General features: G+C 44.3%; 2 protein-coding genes across 2 annotated transcripts; one reads left to right on the forward strand and one right to left on the reverse strand.

Annotated features, from left to right (window-relative positions):
- Positions 1-58: 58 nt before the first annotated feature.
- On the forward strand, positions 59-5895 carry necap1 (NECAP endocytosis associated 1). Its single transcript, XM_076753911.1, has 8 exons — positions 59-198; positions 1540-1640; positions 1804-1908; positions 2005-2086; positions 2229-2337; positions 2695-2842; positions 3075-3168; positions 3273-5895. The coding sequence occupies exons 1-8, from the start codon at positions 59-61 to the stop codon at positions 3325-3327; spliced, it is 834 nt and encodes a 277-aa protein (XP_076610026.1). The 3' UTR covers positions 3328-5895.
- Positions 5896-11253: 5358 nt separating this feature from the next.
- Positions 11254-16174, reverse strand: LOC143335773 (serine/threonine-protein kinase SBK1-like). Its single transcript, XM_076755394.1, has 5 exons — positions 16129-16174; positions 12669-12813; positions 12382-12584; positions 12074-12235; positions 11254-11880 (listed from the first exon to the last, which is right to left on the reverse strand). Exons 1-5 carry the CDS (start codon positions 16132-16134, stop codon positions 11254-11256), a joined length of 1143 nt encoding a protein of 380 aa, XP_076611509.1. The 5' UTR covers positions 16135-16174.
- Positions 16175-19012: the final 2838 nt, after the last annotated feature.

Genomic DNA, 19012 nt, shown 5'->3' on the forward strand with positions numbered 1-19012 from the left:
CACACACACACACACACACACACACACACGAACCCCCCTCAGAAAAAAAACTGAATAAATGAGTCACAACCACAACTCCCACATCAATAACAGTAGAATCAAGATGGCGGCCGAGGGCGAGTACGAGTCGATCCTGTGTGTGAAACCCGATGTCAACGTTTATCGCATCCCACCGCGAGCCTCAAACCGCTCGTACAGGTAAACAAATCACCGTGGGGCGTTTACGGCGCAGCAAAATGTGCTTTATCGGTGTTTGGCGTCGCTCGGTGTGGGCATCTCACTTTCCCTGCCCGCCGCCGGTTCATGCTTCCTAACCACGAATAAAGGGCACTAGCTTGATGTTGTGGTTTTAGAGGAGCGGGGGTGAGATGAACGTGTCCAGGTGTGAGGAAACGGCTGAATTCATCGGCTGGTTTTCCGTGTCGCTGTCACAGATGTGACCGGCGCTGTTTGCCGTCATGCCGGGTCGATACGGGCGATGTGCCAGGACAGTCCCGCTCGGTGTGACAGCTGCTCTTTGCGCAGTGAAACCGCCGTTTTCAGGCTTTTCTGTCCGGATACTTTCTGCTTGTCGTTACGGATGAAAACTTTGTGTGTCAGACGTGGAAACGGTCTGGATCACCGTGCAGCCAAAGATAAGGACGAAGAATCATTACATTTCCATTTAGATCCTTTACGTAGATCCATATGACCACCAGCGCCCTAATGTGACAGATTTTTGTCCCCTTTGAGATGCCGTAGGACTTCAGACACGAGTGTTCCACTTAGTGTGAATATTTATATTCAAGCCTAAACGACAATATATGAATTAATAAGCAGGTATTGCACATCTAGTTTAAGTTAATGGTTTCCAACTTCCAATGCATAAATGTGAGTGGACCCAAAATGATTAAAGGGATGAAAAATTAAAGAAATATTATGTATATACATCTTTTTTCTTCATAGCTCACAGGTAGACATTAAGGCGTCACCAGCCAAACAGGTGAGGAATCAAATGTGTAGTCATACTTTTCCTGAAAAGTTTGGATCAGTGTGAACGATGCAAAACACATCATTGTCTCTGGACTGAAAGAATATTGATTTTAATGTTCTGTCACTTGACTAATCAATAGCCTCACACATTCTCTCATCAAGGTAATACTGCAAAACACTGTTGTGGTTGATCGGTTTCAGTCTGTCGGGTCAAAGACTGCTTCGCAGGGCTGTGACGATTATTTTCATTGTTGACTGATCTGGAAAATGTTTCCCAAAGCCTGAGAGGACGTCCTCAAGTGTCTTGTTTTGTCCACAATCCAAAGATATTCAGTTTATTGTCGTAAAGAAACCAGAAATATTCACATTTAACAATCTGAAATCAGAGAATTTTAACTCAGAATCACTGAAGTTATTATCAAAATAGTTGGTGATTCATTTAATTGATTAATCGTTGCAGTTATGCTACATTGATTCTAGAAATCCGAACATATTCTTATTGGAACAGGTGTAAATTCATCCCTTTGTGTGAGTAAAGTGTTAGTTTAACTCCCTGCTTGTCGACAGGGCGGCTGACTGGAAGCTGGATACTCCGGACTGGTCTGGTCGGATGAGGATCACAGCCAAGGGCCAAGTGGCGTACATCAAACTGGAGGACAAGGTCTCAGGTAGGACAGTCATTACAGCATTACAGCTCGCACAAGGTGTTAAGGTCTGCTAGCTCAGTGACAGGCGTATCTCAGGACAAACAGTTTAGAAAACAGCTGCTAAATGCCTGGATGGTTCACTGTTTTGCATTCATCTCTTGTCATTCTCCCTCCTGTCCTGCAGGGGAGCTGTTTGCTCAGGCGCCAGTGAAGGAGTATCCCGGCATTGCAGTGGAAACGGTCAGTGATTCCAGCCGATACTTTGTTCTGCGGATACAGGATGACAACGGTGAGGATGTGAATGTCGTTTAAGCAGGTGGATGTGAAGAACCCGCTGCTGTCTGTTGTTCCTGTCAGTCGCTGTGACGTCTTCTCTCGTCTGCAGGTCGCAGTGCTTTCATAGGAGTTGGCTTCGGGGACCGAGGGGACGCTTTTGACTTCAACGTGGCTTTGCAGGACCACTTCAAGTGAGCAGCGACGGGGGGTTTAAGTGTAAAATGCTGATTGAAAAGAAGCTGCTGCCTGCTGCAGTTTCCTGGAAACTGCTGAGATGTGGAGTTTATTTCCGTATCTGTGCTGATGTTGTGATGTGTGTGTGCCTCCCTGCAGATGGGTCAAACAGGAGAATGAAATCAGTAAAAGCGCCCAGCTCGGGGATTCAGGACCAAAGCTGGACCTGGGCTTTAAAGAGGGACAAACCATCACACTCAACATCGGGGTGAGAACCAGCCAGCATCAAAATGTCCAATTTCTACATTATCAGTTATCAATTATTATGAATTAGTCTGAAATAACTTCATGCTGCCTTTAAACTTAAATTGGAGCTCAAGTGGTTCTAAAGCGTCGAAGATCATTTGTAGTCCACAAACCAATCAAGTCATAAAGTTTCCGGTTCTGTTCCACATGTTCCCTGTCAATAAATAATGATCACACGGCTCTTAAAGATCAAAATTCACTTACTTCATTTTTTCCCCAAAAGGTTTTGCAGCACTGAAACAAAAACAAAGAATAAAACACAAAGAAATGAAAATAAATGTTATTTCGTCTCAAAAATGCTTTTTCTTTCTGTCTCTAGCAAGGTAAAAAGAGGGACAAGCCCCGCCCACAAGGCTCAGGTGGCTTTGGACTCCTCCCACCGCCACCTGGAGGCAAGATAGCCCCTCCTCCTTCGTCGGGCTCGTCCAATCACAACATCGTCCCGCAGACGGGTGGCACAGCGACAGGTAGACAGACAGGCAGACTCTGTGCGTCGTGTCTGTCTTCGGGTTTTTGGTTGTGCGTCTGTGCAGCTTTAACCTGCAGGAACGACCTCTTTTCTTAATCGCTGTGTTAATTAGCTTCTGTTAAATGAGTCACAGAGTTTTTAGAGCTTCAGGCTCAGAAAATGAGTGAAATGTGTGTCAGTTTGTGAGCTACTTTTGATGAGTTCTGGATTTCCGTCTGCGTGTCTGTCAGGCTGCCTGTTGGACCTGGACAGCAGCAACTCGAACACAGTGGTTCAGTCAAACCCCACTTCAGATCTCTGGGGAGACTTCTCTGCACCTGCGAGGTAGAAAGCTCACTTCTTCTAATATGCACTCTGCGGCTAAGTGTGTGTGTTGTAATATGTTTTCGGACACATGTCGTTCTTAACTTTTCTTTCCGTGTCTTCAGCTCCGTCCCTCCGCCGTCACGACCACAGGACGCCGGAAACTGGATCCAGTTCTGAGTCGTCGGCTGCTACGTCGGTCGTGATTTCCATCTCACCTGCATCTGTGTCTGTAGCTTCCTGTGCGTCACACTGAGATTAACCCCCCCACACTGATCCCAAAGCAGAGACGTGAAACACCGCCGAGCTGTCCTCATGGCATCACTTGGTTCAGAAGGAATCATAGTTCTCTCAGATATTCTTGGTAGGAAATGAAGCATTCGTCTGTCAAAGCCATCACATGATATGAGCCATTTCCAGTGATATTTAAGGGCTATGTGTGATGTCCTGAGCTCCTCTTTGTGTGTCTGCGTAGCCTCCCCAGTAGATGGCTCTCTGAGCAGAGCTTAAACTCTGATCTGGCATGTTTTTGGCGCTGCAGCAGCTCCCCCTGCAGGCCCTGCTGGGTGCTGCGTCTCCAGACGAGGCCGCTGTGGGTGAAAACCTGCAGAGCTGAGACACAAATCACAGACCAAAATTAAGGCTTTTTCCGTGTTGTTCCAAAAACTGGCACTTAAATCTTATTCTTAAGCCTTTATTGTTTGTAATGAGCCAGAAATTTCTTCCTGAATAATGTTCATATTATAGCTGCAGTCTGTCCAACTGATTTGAATATAAATCCAGAAAAAAGAGCAGTTTAAGACACATAACACGCTTTTACCTCATTTGCCAGAGTTTGTCTCCACGAAGGAAAGTCTGATTTTCAGACTGAACAGGGATTAAATGGCTCGTTCCCACCCTCACACTGTGAACTGTGGACTCGTCTCAAAACGTCTGTATTTAAACCCCCTGCTGTCGGTGTAACGTGTGGTTTGATTGCATAAAGATAATGGAAGCGGATTTAAAGATGCAACTTCAGAGCATTCAGATGAAATTTGCTTCACGGGGTATGAAAACTAAATCGTCCAAATTCATTCTCTGGATTAGCAGATTAAACCGCCTTTTTCATGCCATCTACTGGTATTCATGACCACAGAAATCCATTGTAAAGTATTTAGAGTTTATAGAAGAAACTAAACTTGGAGTGGGATGAGAAACTGGAGATAAAATATCTTAAAATATATTCGTGGAAATATACGGAGAACCGTAACATTCCTGTGCGGCGTACTAAATCTATAAATTTATGTTTACAGTGTAAAATAATATTTGTGTTTACTACTTGTTATCAGCAGGTTTATTGTGTGGCGTCACTGAAATCAGCCAAATCCAGACGTGCATTCGTTACGCTCAGTTATTTTCATTCTTTTGCTGCTTTTTTGTCGAGAGTTCTAAAGATAAGGTGAGAAATGTATCATGTTTGCTTGATTTTGGTGTTTAACTTACCCATTTCCAAAATCCAGTTGAATTGGATGAATAAAGCCAACCTGAGCAGGACTGAAGATGATCAGAGGGGAAATCTAATGTTTAGCCAGTACACGTAAATCTTCAGTTTTTGCATGAAACACCTCCTGCACCCCCCAGTGCTCCTTTAAACAGGCTGAGAATGAGACGCCTCCTCACCTCATTCATGTTCACAGCACACAGTGGAAGGAGTGCGATTGTTACAGGAGCACATACACTCAGTTTACCTGCTTGTTGGTGTTTGTGAAGCGACCACGAGGCTTTTTTTTTTTTTTTTTTGACGTTGAGGGAGCGAAGCTGAATGCTGTTTGTTTTATCAGTCAGAGCAGATCTCCATATCGAGTGCAGGGATTATTTAATTAAACACAGTTCGGGATGCAGAAGCTGTCTGACATGAGTGTGAAACACTGTGCTGAGCTTCGACCGCAGATTAAGACAATCTGAGGAGATTATTTGGAATTTAAAGGAGTAGTTTGACATTTTGGGAAAGTCTCTTATTGGCCTCCTTGCTGAGAGTTAGATGAGAAGATCGATACGACTCTGATGTGTGTGCATTTCATCTGAAGCTGGAGAAAGCAGCGGCGTGTTTTAGCTTAGTTTAGCTTAAAAACAGCTGGCCTGGCTCCGTCCACAGGAAACAAAATGAGCCGATAATTAACCCCGTTTGTTTTTATTTCCCAACTGTCGAACTGTTCCCTGACTTTAATGCTCAATGACAGAGGAAAGAAGCTACCCGACGCTTTTATCCCCACGTGGCTTATTTCAGACTAAAATCCAGTCACTCTCTTACTGAACCCATGTGTAATGCTAAAAATGTGAACACACCAGTCTCAGGACTGAAGGCGAGGGAAACAAATGATTGTCTTATTTCATCTGATGAATGTCTCCACGGCAGCAAATGAAATGTTCATTTTTGTACTGAAAAGGCTTCGGCAGGCGGTGAAGCTGGATGGTGTTCACAGGACGTTGACGTATGAATCGCCATCAACGTTTCTCGACTTTGCGCAGATTTTTAAGGTTTGCTGTGATGAAATCATATGAGCTGTATTTGATTGGCACTAAGATGTCGGGCTGACTGGTACGATATGTTGATTTGTGTGTTGTGTTTACATTGCTCGTATTGCTGGCTAAAATCTAAAAATGTCTCCCATTTCTCACTCATTCCACTCTGGCTGTAAAGTCACTGGACTAACACTTTTGATTTATGACCAGTTTCATGAGAAAGAGGCAATAAATCCTTTCAAAGGACGAGTGATGTCTTGTTCTTATTTTAAATACTTAAAAGCTTTTATATCAAGATCACACATGAATGATAAATGAGAAAAAGGTATTCCTTTCAGGAAGTATAATCTGGATTATTTCTCTTCTGTTATCATATTTAATAATCCTGAGGGTGATCCCAAACCTCTGATGTGGTGAACATTTATCAATCAGTGCAGAACCAATTAGCTCCTCCAGCCTCTAACTGTCTGCATGATATTAAAGGATAAATGGCTAAAACATTCGACCGTGTGCAGCAAACCTCGGATTAAGATTCCACAAACTCTGAAACTTGATAACATGTCACATCTGTCTTCCTCCAGCTCTGAATTGATGAATTGATTGACACTTGATGTTGATTGCAGGGCAGAGACATGGTCACCGTAGAAGTGAGAAATAATGTGAAAGGTCAGGACATGAACTCATTCAGCAGCAGCTTTTAGCTCTGCTGACAGACAGAAAAAGAGCGACGGACAGCTGGACAGACACGCCGAGGACGAGAAGAGGAGACCAGTGGCGGGTTCAGATCTCTCTGGCCCCTCCGGAGCTTCATCAAGAACTCGATTCGTCTTCCTCTGATTTTGTTGTCACCGCTCTGAGGCCATTTTAGGTATTTCTGGTCTCAGCTAGCAGCTCTGATCGTGTCTGATCTCTGTCTGCAGGGCTGGACTCTGCATGTTTGTGCATGTGAGACAGAGCTGCGTGTTTTCTGAATGTGGACTTCATGTGTGCTGTGTTATTTGTGTGTGACTCTCATGCCACTTTGGATTCGGTCACCTCCTGCTCTGTAACCCACACCGAGCAGCCCGTCTCTCCATAGCACCATCGTGTCATTTTGATGGATTCATTCGGATCTGTGTTGCAGCCAAACATCAATTGCAGCGTAATTCAGGACTTTTGATACACTTGATATCGCTGCGTGCTCGCTGAGGATTTTGCTTTCCTTTGCAGAGAACTTTCCCATCATCATCACTGTGATGAGGCCTCAGATTTCAAAGTTCAACATGTAACCCAAACGCAAACTGGACAAAACTCCCATCACTATAAGCTCAAGTATAACCTGATTTTTCATTAAGCACCAGGATGTGGTTTTTAATCTCTGCCACCTCCTTTGTTTTCAGTGTAAACAGACGAGATTACAGCAGTGCTGCTAACTCCAGCACGCTAACATGCTCACAGTAACAATGCTAACATGATGTTATGCAGGTATGACCACGTTCACCATCTTATTTTAGCCTGTTAGCATGCTAACATTTGCTAATTAGCACTTTGTTGTTTTGCAGGTATTTGGTCATTTTGACCTGATGATGGCGGCTGCAGAGTTCAGGATTGTGTCAGTCTGTCTGACCACTCGGGTAGGGGTCCAACATACAGACAGACCTGAGGCCAGCACGCTTTTAGAGGACTTAGCTCACTGAGTCTAATCTTAGCTCAGCATCGCTTTCAAAACTACACACGGCAGCACTTGATAAAATAAATAGACAAGTCATTTTTCATTGGGCTCGAGGCCGTGATGAGAGGAGCTCAGAGCAGGTGGGCACAGAAAACGACACGTTCCCGTTACGGGAGATCTGTTTGCCTCCTTCACGTCCAAATGAGGTACCAGCATGTGTTTGTGTGCTGCTCTGAAGCTACGACGCCAGCAGAACTCCAAGTTCTTTTCCAGTCAGGCGCTGAACGACACTGCAGCGATGAGCTTTTTAAGGACGGAAACGCTGGACGCGGCCGGTCAGCTTCGGTACAGATTGAATGGTTTGATTGGATTGCCATGAAATTTGGTGCAGACATCCCCAGAGGATGAATCCCTGAAAGAAGAAGACCGCCATGGTTAGAAGGTCCACAAAGGCGTGAATTCACTGTCATGGACCAAACAGCAGAAACTTTAAAACTAATTCTTGTTAAACTTCGATCTTACTTCCAAAGTTTTTCCCGTCAACTGTGACCGTGGATGTCAGACTGTCTCAGAAAGGCAAAGACAGCGTTGATGCAGCAGCTGCAATCCAGCATCAGAAGGTGTTAATCTGAGCAGGTTACACACTGTTTGACCATCTGATGGGCACACTCAACACCTGAACCTCTTCAGTATGAGTCTCCTTCTCTGCATCTTTTCAGGACTCTGGTACCTGCAGCAGGACACGTAAAATGTAATGTGAATATTAACATTAATACAGATTAATATGGATTTAGTCTGCGTGTCCTGTCACACTCCTCATCTTCACCAGGTGAAAAAAATACATTTACATTAACTCCTTGTGCTATTTTTTATTACTCTATTAAAATTGTGTAGATTTAGTCTCAGTCTCTCTCTCTCTCTCTCTCTCTCTCTCTCTCTCTCACACACACACACACACACACACACACACCATTACACAACCCTGGCACACTTCAGACACGCAGCGTTGATGCAACATATCAGGTGAAATGTCAGGAGAGGACTTTGGATCAGAATAGTTCACAGTCCACCGGCCAGCGCCCCCCCCCCCCCCCCCCCCCCCCCACGCCTGGACCCTCAGACCTGCTTCCCAAATGTGATCCGGTAATCAAACTGTCTCCCTTTAACAGACGCCTCGCATCACAGACGTCTCCCTTTAACAAGCTCGCTAATTCATGAGTTTTGGCTGCGGACGGTCTGTGAGATAACTCGCAGATGATCTCTTTATCTCGACTCTTTAATAACACAGAGAAGCTGCTGCTGCTCGAGCCAGCGGAGACTCGCTCTGATGCTGTTTGAGTCTGGGGCTGTTAGGATAAGCAGGGAGGGAGCAGAGAGTTCAAAGGTCAAAGGTTAGAGTCACTCACGGCCACTTTTTTGCTTTGAAGCTTTCAGAGAAACACGAACCAACAGCTTGATGGCATGATTTAGGAGGAGGTGTGTGTGTGTGTGTGTGTGTGTGTGTGTGTGTGTGTTAGCTCATATACTTATGCTTGTATATAGTATATGTCTGCGCAGGTGTAACTGTGAACATGAATTTTTAATGAGGTTTTCTTATTTTCAGCCACACTTCAGCTTCCTGTGACGTTCTGAGGACGTTTAACAGGACATAAGGTCCAGCTGGGTTCACGCTTCCTCTATCATTCTGTCTCATATTTCTACCTTGAAGGTGATCTGCAGGTGAGGCTGAACCCGGCAGTAGATGTACGCTGAAGCAGTTTTTTGTTTTTGTTTTCACCTCGGCTTATTTACGACTCCTGCGGTTTTTATTAGCTGGGCAGCGGCTCTGCATTCTGCGGTCTGTCACTGCTCCTTCTCTCCCTCTGACCTCACCGTCCTCTCGCTCTGTGCATGCTGCCGACGCTGCCTTTTCCACACGAGTGTCGAAGATCAAGTGTTTTCTGGCAGACAAATCGCACGGTAGCCGTCCCTGCCAGCGTCGCGGCCTGGGAAAGAGAGACCTGAAGTATGACTGTGAATAAACAAACTAACTAGCATGCAGTTAAATATCTATGTACAAAGAAGAAGAGGAAGTCTCAAATAGTGTCATTGCTTGTTTGCAAAGTGGCAAAATCTGTTCAAAGATTGAGGACGTTCTGAGCCTGACGTTCATGATCTGAAGAGTTTCCTTGTTAGCAAGTAAAGCTCTACACATCATGGATACTAAGATTTTTGGGCGAGCAGTGCTGTGCAAGTTCACACTTCACAAGCTCAAAGTTCAGTTCACACACATGAAAAGGCTGCAGACCTCATACAGTCCAGTACAAGTCTGTCTGCTTGTTACTGGGAACTGAAGGTAACCAGTCACAGATGTTTTGCTGCGTCAACTTTCATCATCTTTGTTGTTTCAAAATCATGGCTGATGTAGCTGAATGTCAGCTTTGTTTTCTCAGACCCGGCGGCCACAATATGCATAAAATGAGACTTTACCTGTTGGAATCTGAATGAGTTGTTTATAAAAGTTCCTCAAATACTCACAGCTGTGTCTGAGTCTCCAGTTGCACGAATCAGTTCACCACCAAAAACATGGGCATGATCAGTGAACATGCTCTTTTAGTGCACTCATGTACAACACTGCAGGCTTGTGTGTAATTCATCCATGTACAAAGCTCTCATTGGTACCTGACCTGAGTGGGGTTCACCTGCTGAAATCCACCTGTGCAGCAGGCGGGAGGTGTGCAGCTGATGGTGCTGGCGTGGGAAACAGTGCGTGACTTGGCCGGGCTGTGAGGCTGGAGGGTCAAGGCCGTGGCTGCAGCACATACATGGAGCTGAAAAGTTGTAGTGTCAAATTTACGAGCGTGGGTCTATTTTTGAAAACATCTGGGGAAGCTCTCCAGATGGACTTCACCGTGTGTGTCTGTGCACGTTGTTCATGTGTGCATGTGATCTATTTGTATTAGTGTATAATCTTACAAGGACGTTATTGAGGTATGAGCATGCTTAGCCACACTTTTTAAGGTCAACATGCTTAAAATTGGTTTAAAAATTGATGTATTTGCAGAACTCAAGATGTGAAGTGAAACATGAGATGATTCATTGAGCTGTCAAACTTTTATAGACATTAAAAAACAATCAGTTTATTGCATTTGAGTTACATTTAAGTACAATTGTAGATACAGTTACATCAATAAACAGGCACTTCACATTGTGCACTTAAATTGTGATTTGAAAAGCATTGCAGTGTCGATGCTAATAGTGAATTTAATACACTAAATCCTCATTTAAAACACTTCATTTAATACATTTGGTAAAGTGTACATTTATTTAACAAAATAAGAGAAGATGTAGTTTTGTAAAAAGTGCTATGGCAACAGCAAACAGCTTCGTTCAAGTGCTAACATGCTAAAATACCAAACTCGTGTAGCTAAACGTTGCTAGCTGCCAACTACGTTTCCAGTGCTATGTACACGAGTGCTACTAAAATATGCATCATATACGTATTTAACTGGAGACCGTGCCTCTGAATCGGTTGATTTAATATAATAAACGTAATATTTCTGGCCTTTGAAACACTATTTAAAGCGTGTTGCAGCTCTCAGTCAGCTAGCAGACGCGTTTATGGCCGTTAAAAGGCCTCTGCAGTCGATGTACAGGTCATAGCTGTATATAGACTGTATTTTGGCTGTATACTATGATGTATAGAGCCAAAACTCTTGACCCAAATATAGATGCAGAGCACTAAAGACGGTATCTTTTACAGGGACAAGCTAACATTACAGCACTATTAAACATAAATAATCCCCAGAAATGCGGCTGGTTTCATTTTCAATGTGATATAAAAAGTACAGTAAGTGCTACAGTAAATATTTGAATCAATTAAAAAGATTAATTCATTATTAACTAATTACATGTGACCATGTGACCACAATGTCACATGACACATATTCTTCTTCATCAGTTCATGAGTCTCCTCATCGCTCTCCTCTCCCCTCCATCTCCTTCATGTTCCTGATGGCTCCTTTCCCTCCACTCTTCTTCCTCTTCTCCTCCAGCTTCACCCTCTCCTTCTCCATCACCCAGTCTCCTCCGAGGTAACTCAGTCCGTCCTCGGGCCTCCCGCGAAGCCGCGGCCTCAGGTCGAGCAGCGACAGGAAGAAGGAGCAGGCCAGCGGGGTGAAACATGCAAACTGAGGCGCGACAGGAGGGCGGTCTTTCTTTCCGAGCTGCGCCTCCGTGATGACATCCTGGGCGCTCTCAGCCCGTGGCTCTGCCCACACGTCCAGCTTGTCCTCAGGGCCTTTCGCCCGGTCGAACCATTCCTGATATTTGAGGTATGAGTGGCAGTCGCTGGCGGTTTCAGGCCACGGGTGAGTGCCGGTGAGCATGGCGTAGGTCAGGATCCCCAGAGCCCAGCTGTCCGTGCTGGACTCCACAGAAACCCAAACTCTCTGCTTCTTCTTCTTCTGCTCCTCATCCTCTTTCAAGCCGTCGCCCATGCTTCTCCCGCTGTCCTCGTTTCCGCGAGCGACCTCGGCCTCAGGGGTGCAGTAAGGAGAGCTGTACCAGACCTCTGGGACCCTGGTGCCCCGGGCCTTCACCTGGTGAAGAATATTCATTTATCAGTCACACGTATACAGCAAGGACACATGTAGAAATAGGCTGCAGTGATAAATACACACACCCATCCCTTTGTTGCTCTATGATAAGGTCACCTGACTTCCTCCTCGGCTGCTGTCATGATTATTACAGCTGCTAAGGAATGCCATCGTTTGGCCGTTGGTTCATACTGACCATGCCGAAGTCTCCCAGTTTGACCCAGCGGCAGGCGGAGTCACACAAGAAGACGTTCTCTGGTTTGACGTCTCTGTGGACGAAACCAAGGGAGTGAAGATGGGCCAGAGCGCCGCACAGCTGGGACACCACCCGCTGACAGCAGTCCTCCTCCATACCGACCTGCAGGGAGACGGCAGGAGAAGCATGAGTGTGTTTACTCTGCCGATGCAACCCTTTACTGTCTGACTTTACATTTCACCAAACTGTAGAAGTCTAAATCCAGTATGTGCTGTAGTATTCAGAACACTGTTGAAATAAGCGTGTACCTCGGGCAGGATGACGTCGTACAGATCTCCAAACAGGCCTGCTTGCTGGGCGAAGACGTAGTGTGAAGGTGTGGAGTAGGCGATTCCCAGAGCTCTGGTCAGGGACGGGTGGGTGCAGAAGGACAGCGAGAGGTTGTACTCCCTCAGGAAAGAGAACATTGAGGTGGACTCACGGGGGAAGAACTTCAGAGCCATCGGAGTACCTGACGGATGCAAGGGAAAGATAACGATGGAGGTCTCTTTTTTTGTCGAGGTGATGAAGAACAGTGATGAGTTTCCCCCCTCACCTCTCTTCCTGTGCACGACCAGCATGACTTTGCCATACGAGCCTTCACCCAGGAGCTTCAGGACCTTGAAGTGCTCCGACGTGTCCATCGGTGTCAGAGACTGAGCCGTCAGGTAGCACATCTCGTCCAGAAGCTTTGTGGCAGCCTGGACACACAGTTGATTGAGTCTCATTGTTAACATTTTGATTGGCTTTATAATTTACTGCTGCAAATAACTTGTGAAGATGTCGTTTCTGCCATGCTTTACTCTCTGGTTGAAAAGCTACAGGCTTGCACAGCATATTGAAATGCTAACGTAAACATAGCAAACCAGCTAAGCAAGCAAAACGTATGTAATATGGGTCATTCTCATTGCTTTTTCTTTCGATGCAGCAGTTTTCGGTTCAGTAAAGTTCAGTAGAACACTAGCATGTGTAAGTGATGTGTCCATGTCCTTCAGGTCAAACTTAAATAAACTAAGTGCTGACTTTATCTGCTCTTTGGTGTTTTCATTGCTCTCATGCAGAGACATTCACAGCTGACCATCTCTTTGCAGTCACTTAATGCAGGAACTAGCTAACCCAATGCTTGTTGCTCTGGAAGCAAGTGGCTCCAAAGGATGTTGTTTGGCTGTAGTGAGTGTGAGGCCTTTGCTGTTGTTGGCCCACGAGCCGTTTTAGCTCCTGCAGGTTGCGTTTGCAACGCCACCCTTGCTATTTCCTGTCCCCTTCTGCTTTAGGCCACGTCATGCGAGTACTTTTCACCAGGTGGAATTCAGTCTGACTTCACGCTGTTAACTGAGCCACCGTTCACAAAATTAGGACCCCGACACTATAACTAAATGAGAGGCAACTATTTCTAATGTTACTATTTATTAGTTATGATCATTTGAGGACTTTAGGTGCTTCTTTTCAGGGAGGAATTGCTTGTAGTTGTTTGGAATGTGGCGCAAATGTTGCCTTGATGATTGTCGTCATTGTGATGCTGGCAGCCCTGATCCTCGGGTATAAACATGTCTGTTAATAGCTTCATGAAATCCTTTGACACACACACACACACGCGCGCACACACACACACACAGACGGTTGTTTTGTCTGGTGGAGCGTTGATGTTTCCACCACAGCTGGCTCCGGTGGGTCCAGGCTGGGATTTGGTGTCACTGTGCATCCAGACATGCTCATTACAGCTCATTAGAGCCGCTGAAGTGCTGCACACAGAAACTGTGAATTCCTGCCGAGGCTTCATTCACACCAACAAAGACTCACTGGATGGATTCTGCGATCAAACGAGGAGATAAAACCGACAAGCAGGAGTGTTTTTGATCCAAGTACAGATTAAACTGAATCATCAAGGGTTTCTAAAAATCAGTATCAAACAGCAACAGCTGCCAAGACTTTCGTTATCTGCGTCTGTCTCATGAGGAAGATGCAACATAAAAAACCCCTTCTGACTGATTTCTGACAGAGAATCAAATGGTGTCAAATGATGTGACGTCTGATCGATCATCAGTGTGGGTGGTCTCAGTGGAAACTGAACTCTGACCCTCAGTGTTTGTCCTGAGCAGGTTCGTCTGACACAAATGTTCTCGAAATGATTTCTCACCTTTAAACTCTGTTTATGGGCTGCCGGCAGCTTAAATGGCAACTTGGAACATGAGGTTATTGTGAGGTTACAAGGTCACTTGAATTGTTTGTTAGGTGTTTCTCATAACTTTTTTGAAGTATTCAAAGAAATGGATCAAACTGAGTCAGAGTTTCTGATGTGATATGATGACATATATCCTGCATCACATTTTGTTTGTCCCCTGAGGAGCTTTTGATGTGATAACGATGAAAGTTTCTCAACGCATAAAGGAACAATTACTTTAGAAATATGTGGTTTTTTAGTGGGAGCTTAAACTCAGATTCCTGCTCAGATGCGTAGGTGGAAAAATTCAGATTTGCTGATGGTGTGAATAAAACAAACCCGTGTGGAGGATCGGGGGTTAGGAGGGTATTCAGTGAGCAGCATAGCTGACGAGCTCCGAGCTGGTCGGGTTTAAAGAGTGTAAGAGGAGGTGACGCCGGTCTGAGCCAGCAAAGGACAACTCCAACAGCCTCACAGTGAGACGGCGTCAAGGTTACGTAAGACACACACACAGGGCTGGACCTGTAGTGTGTGTGTGTGTGTGTGTGTGTGTGTGTGTGTGTGTGTGTGTGTTTCAGAGATAAATGTCGTGGTGATGTCCTCTACATGGAAATGGATCTCTGGATCACAAACACCAGTGTGATGAATGACAAGATCTTGTGTGTGTGTGTGTGTGTTAGGAAACACACACCTCTGTCAGCACTGGCACACAGCCAGACGTCAGCTCAGCTTACAGCTAAACTGTGTTTGACCATATGAAACGACACGAACAGACGTGTGTGAACGTTCTGTGATGTCTAATCAATCAATCACATGCATTAATCAATATCTGGGCTTCACAGGAGCCTGGTTTTCCACTCAGTCTTTGTGCATGTTTTACAAATGTTCTGTAATCCATTTTCAACAGGTTTCAGTATTATTAGATATCGTTTTCTGACATTACTGATGAAATATTTAAGCGTTTGAGTTAACGTGAAGAATTAGTTGATGTAGATTTTCAACAATTTCCAGTTCATACATGTGCACATACAGTATGTTAAATGAGACATCAAAGCCTCGCTATGCATGCCGAAAATGCTTAATGAATATTTTCTTTGGATGACTTATTTTGATTAGATTTTGATCCTTAAACTTACACAAAGTTAGAGCACATGACAATGAGAGCAGTAGCTTCTAGATAAGAGACTTCACAAGCTGCCGACAGGAAATAAAGCCCATTATGGACCGTAACGATAACAATCATGATGTTGTAACAAGAATGTCATAAAATAAATAACAACATATATGACTGACATGATATTAAAGAGAAGTTTCTGTCATTTGTGTAAAAATCACACTGAAATATGTTTATGCCTCTAAAACAAGTTTAAAACCTGCTTCACAGTCACTTCAGCTGAAATCAGACATTACGAATCCTCTAAAATGTGTTCATTTAGAGTTAAAATCAAATAAATATACGCACGTCTCTTTGCATTGAATATGCTCAGGAAATGATCGAATATATGCATTTGATAATAAACTCTGTTTTAAAGGGTCAGTTCACCCAAAATACAAATACAGATATTTTATTTCATTTACCTCCTTTAGTAGCTCTCCGTGCACATGGTTTGTTTTTATTTGTCCAGGTTATCGCATTATTTTTTTAAAGAAAGTAGTTCCCATGAAGACTCTCCACCTCCAGTGTACTCAGCGAAGCCAGAAGGAGCTGCACAAATATCTCCAAAACTAGCAGAATTATACAATTGAGAGCATAATTTTTCTCCCAGACTGACTGAAGTGACCCTTTACAGTGTGAAAACTTTCCTCCTGCTGGTTTCGGAGCAGTGAGGGAATCCCTGCTCCAGCTTTCACTTACTGTCATTTTGCAGCTGTGCTTCGGTTCAGCGAGCTTCAGTAAGAAATCTGTCCGACGTAAATGTCCGTCCTGCTCTTCATTTAGGAGGTGCACCTGTCAGGAGCCTCCTCTGCTGAGTCTTCTGTCCACCTGCAGCTCGAACCGTGAAGACCTCAGTCTGCTGCAGAGACGGCTGCTTTGTGCAGTCAGAGGAGAAACTGTCCACGCTGTCCGCCGGGTCTCATGTCTGCTGCAGCTGCAACTTTTATCCCAAAGTGATATGTCCTCATGTCCACTCCTCCCCCGTCCTCCCTCTGGATGTGTGTGTGTGTGTGTGTGTGTGTGTGTGTGTGTGTGTGTGTGTGTGAATGAGAGAAAGTGTGTGTTCCTCATTTGGACATTAACTTCTTCCTTCCTTCGTACTTTAACTCTGTGTGAGGGACAAAGACAAAGAGTGTGTGTTTATCTGCATGCTTGTGTATGAGTGTGTGTGTGTGTGTGTGTGTGTCTGCGTGCATGCTCTTGTACTTCTATATAAGAATGCAAGCATGTTAGCATGTTAGCATCACATAGTTAATGGTCTTCACAGGTTAAAGACAGATGTTAATGCTACTTTGGCCACTAGAGGGCTTTGAGTGTGAGCTGATGTCTCTTCAGGGACCTGAGACGACCGAAGCTGTTGTTCCTCGGAGGAGGAAGACTTGGTGGTGACAAGTCTTCATCTGCACCTGACCTGCTGAAGACGAGGTGTCGCTCACACTGTTGTGCAACTTTTATATGAACTGTATTAGTGGAAATGCATCGAGTTCTTTAGCGTATTAAAGTCTGAAACATAAGATCTTTTATTATTTGTTGTTCTCTTTCTGTCCTGTTGTGACATCCAAATAAACAGCTGTTGATCTGTAAGTCAGCAAATTATCGCCTGTCACTCAAATATCATGCAAAACATTTCTTTTTCTTTCTTTCCCCCCCGCCTCCCTCCTTCCCTCTCTATTTCCAGCCAAAGGATTTTCCTCTTAAGCCCAGACCCCCCGGGGGGTTGTAGCTCTCAGCTGCTACCACTGACCACAGTCCACACATAGAACCGCGGGAGCGCTCGGACGTTTCCTGGAGGCCGGCATTAGTTACAGGGTAAGTCTGTCTGTGTGTGAGATCATCTGTCTGCGGCCACATCAACACACTGACATTATGCAAGTCACTGCGTGGGACTTCAAGTCCCTCGCAGCTGAACAGCGGCGTTTTAACATAAGTAGAATATAACGGCACACAAAAGCAACAGATGAGAAAGTGTCAGCGTGGCTTTGTTTTGCGGTTCTGTTATTTCCCAACAATCTCCTGAAAGAACCCTATAATTTGGTTCTAAGCATGGGGTAATTAGAAACAAACTTAGTCAGATGTGTTGGCTTTAAAGGCAGTTAATGTCTTCCAGATGACTTTTCTTCTCCATTAAAGTCAAATAAAAACAAACTCATCATTTATTATTGTTTTTCTAAATTTCCTGCATTTTTCACCTCTATGAACAACTTTGGTGCTCGATAAAAGCTCCTCGCAGTTTCTCAGTTCGATTGATTTGCGAGACCATAAACGATGCAAAACAGTGCTTCCTATGCAGAAAATCACTTCCTGGCCTCCATCTGCAGTTGGTGCCACAAAAAAAAAGAGTGATGTGACGCCATCTGCAAACAACCTATTGAAAGTGTACAAATAGAACTCTATTTCCATTAAAGCTGTCATCATGTAAGCTGTGGCTAACTGCGTTAGCTAGTTGGGCTAACGACTGACCTCAAAAAAGAGAGGCCGGCACCTGAAAAATGGCACCAACTGCTGTTTACCCACTTAGGTTCAGCTCAGCCCGTGAGATTATTTCCACCTGCACAGTGTTTCAGGGTTTGGATCAGCTGATTCAGTGTAAAGTGTAAAACACATCATCATAAAGCAGTCAGATCTCAGATTCAGCTGCAACATTTTATTAATGACTTCATGTGAAACAAAACATACAAAATATATAAATAGCACTATAAAGGTCACTATGACAATACTTTATTATTAATATTATTAATATTATTAAATATTACATAATAGATTACCCATAAAAAAGGTGAGATGCCTGCATCTCACTCTATACACTGTCCCATACATATTATAAAAAGCCCATAAATAGCATCTAAATAGGTAAAAAAACAGTCGAAAAATATTAAACGTTCCACATTTGCTTGTCGTTTAGCTCACTGAGTGGATCGACTCCCAGCAGGCACTGTGAATGTAAACAGTCTCACAGGAGTGAAGGTCACAGGTGGGAGTACCTGCACAGTGCATCAGTACAGTATTAAAAGCTACATGTGATATTTCCTCGAACACTTGAGATGAACTTACATTCTGTTTTACTCCTGAACAGATGTTAACGTGTCGGCCATCGCAGGGTTTGAAAACTTTGTAAACTAAACGGCCATACAGTGAAAGAAGAACTCAACATCTGGCTGTCAAAACAGCTTCAACTCTGCCATTAAACTCCTGAAATTCTCCTTTTTTTGATGTTGAATGTGCGTCAGATCAGTGAACGTTAGCAGCTCTGGGAGGCTGTATTTAGGCACAACGGCGCTTTGAGCTAAATGCTAACAGCAGCTGGCTAACATGCTACCATAGTGATGAAGCAGGCGAGATGTTCACCATGTTAGTTTAGCAGTTCTAACATTTGCTACGCAGCACAAAACGTCAACCTGATGTGAAAAGTTTTGCAGGTTTTTGATCATAAACCAGAAAAGTTTTGGACTAATTTTGACCGGAGGATCAGCAAAGTGATTACAAATGATTCTGAGGAGAAAATGAACGTCTGTAAAAATTTTGTGTCTAGACGTTGAAACTTTGACCAGTGTGTGGCGCTACAGGGAAAGTCAGGGGGTCGCCA

This window comes from Chaetodon auriga, chromosome 17 (assembly GCF_051107435.1).
Source record: "Chaetodon auriga isolate fChaAug3 chromosome 17, fChaAug3.hap1, whole genome shotgun sequence".
NCBI classification, from domain to species: domain Eukaryota; kingdom Metazoa; phylum Chordata; class Actinopteri; order Chaetodontiformes; family Chaetodontidae; genus Chaetodon; species Chaetodon auriga.

Coding starts and splice junctions, on each gene's coding strand:
- necap1 (XM_076753911.1), top strand. CDS start 59: ATGAGTCACAACCACAACTCCCACATCAATAACAGTAGAATCAAGATG. Junction 1,641..1,803: donor ACTGGAGGACAAGGTCTCAG/GTAGGACAGTCA, acceptor CCTGTCCTGCAG/GGGAGCTGTTTGCTCAGGCG. Junction 2,087..2,228: donor GCTTTGCAGGACCACTTCAA/GTGAGCAGCGAC, acceptor GCCTCCCTGCAG/ATGGGTCAAACAGGAGAATG.
- LOC143335773 (XM_076755394.1), bottom strand. Junction 12,585..12,668: donor GGTCGTGCACAGGAAGAGAG/GTGAGGGGGGAA, acceptor TGCATCCGTCAG/GTACTCCGATGGCTCTGAAG. Junction 12,236..12,381: donor ACGACGTCATCCTGCCCGAG/GTACACGCTTAT, acceptor GTCTCCCTGCAG/GTCGGTATGGAGGAGGACTG.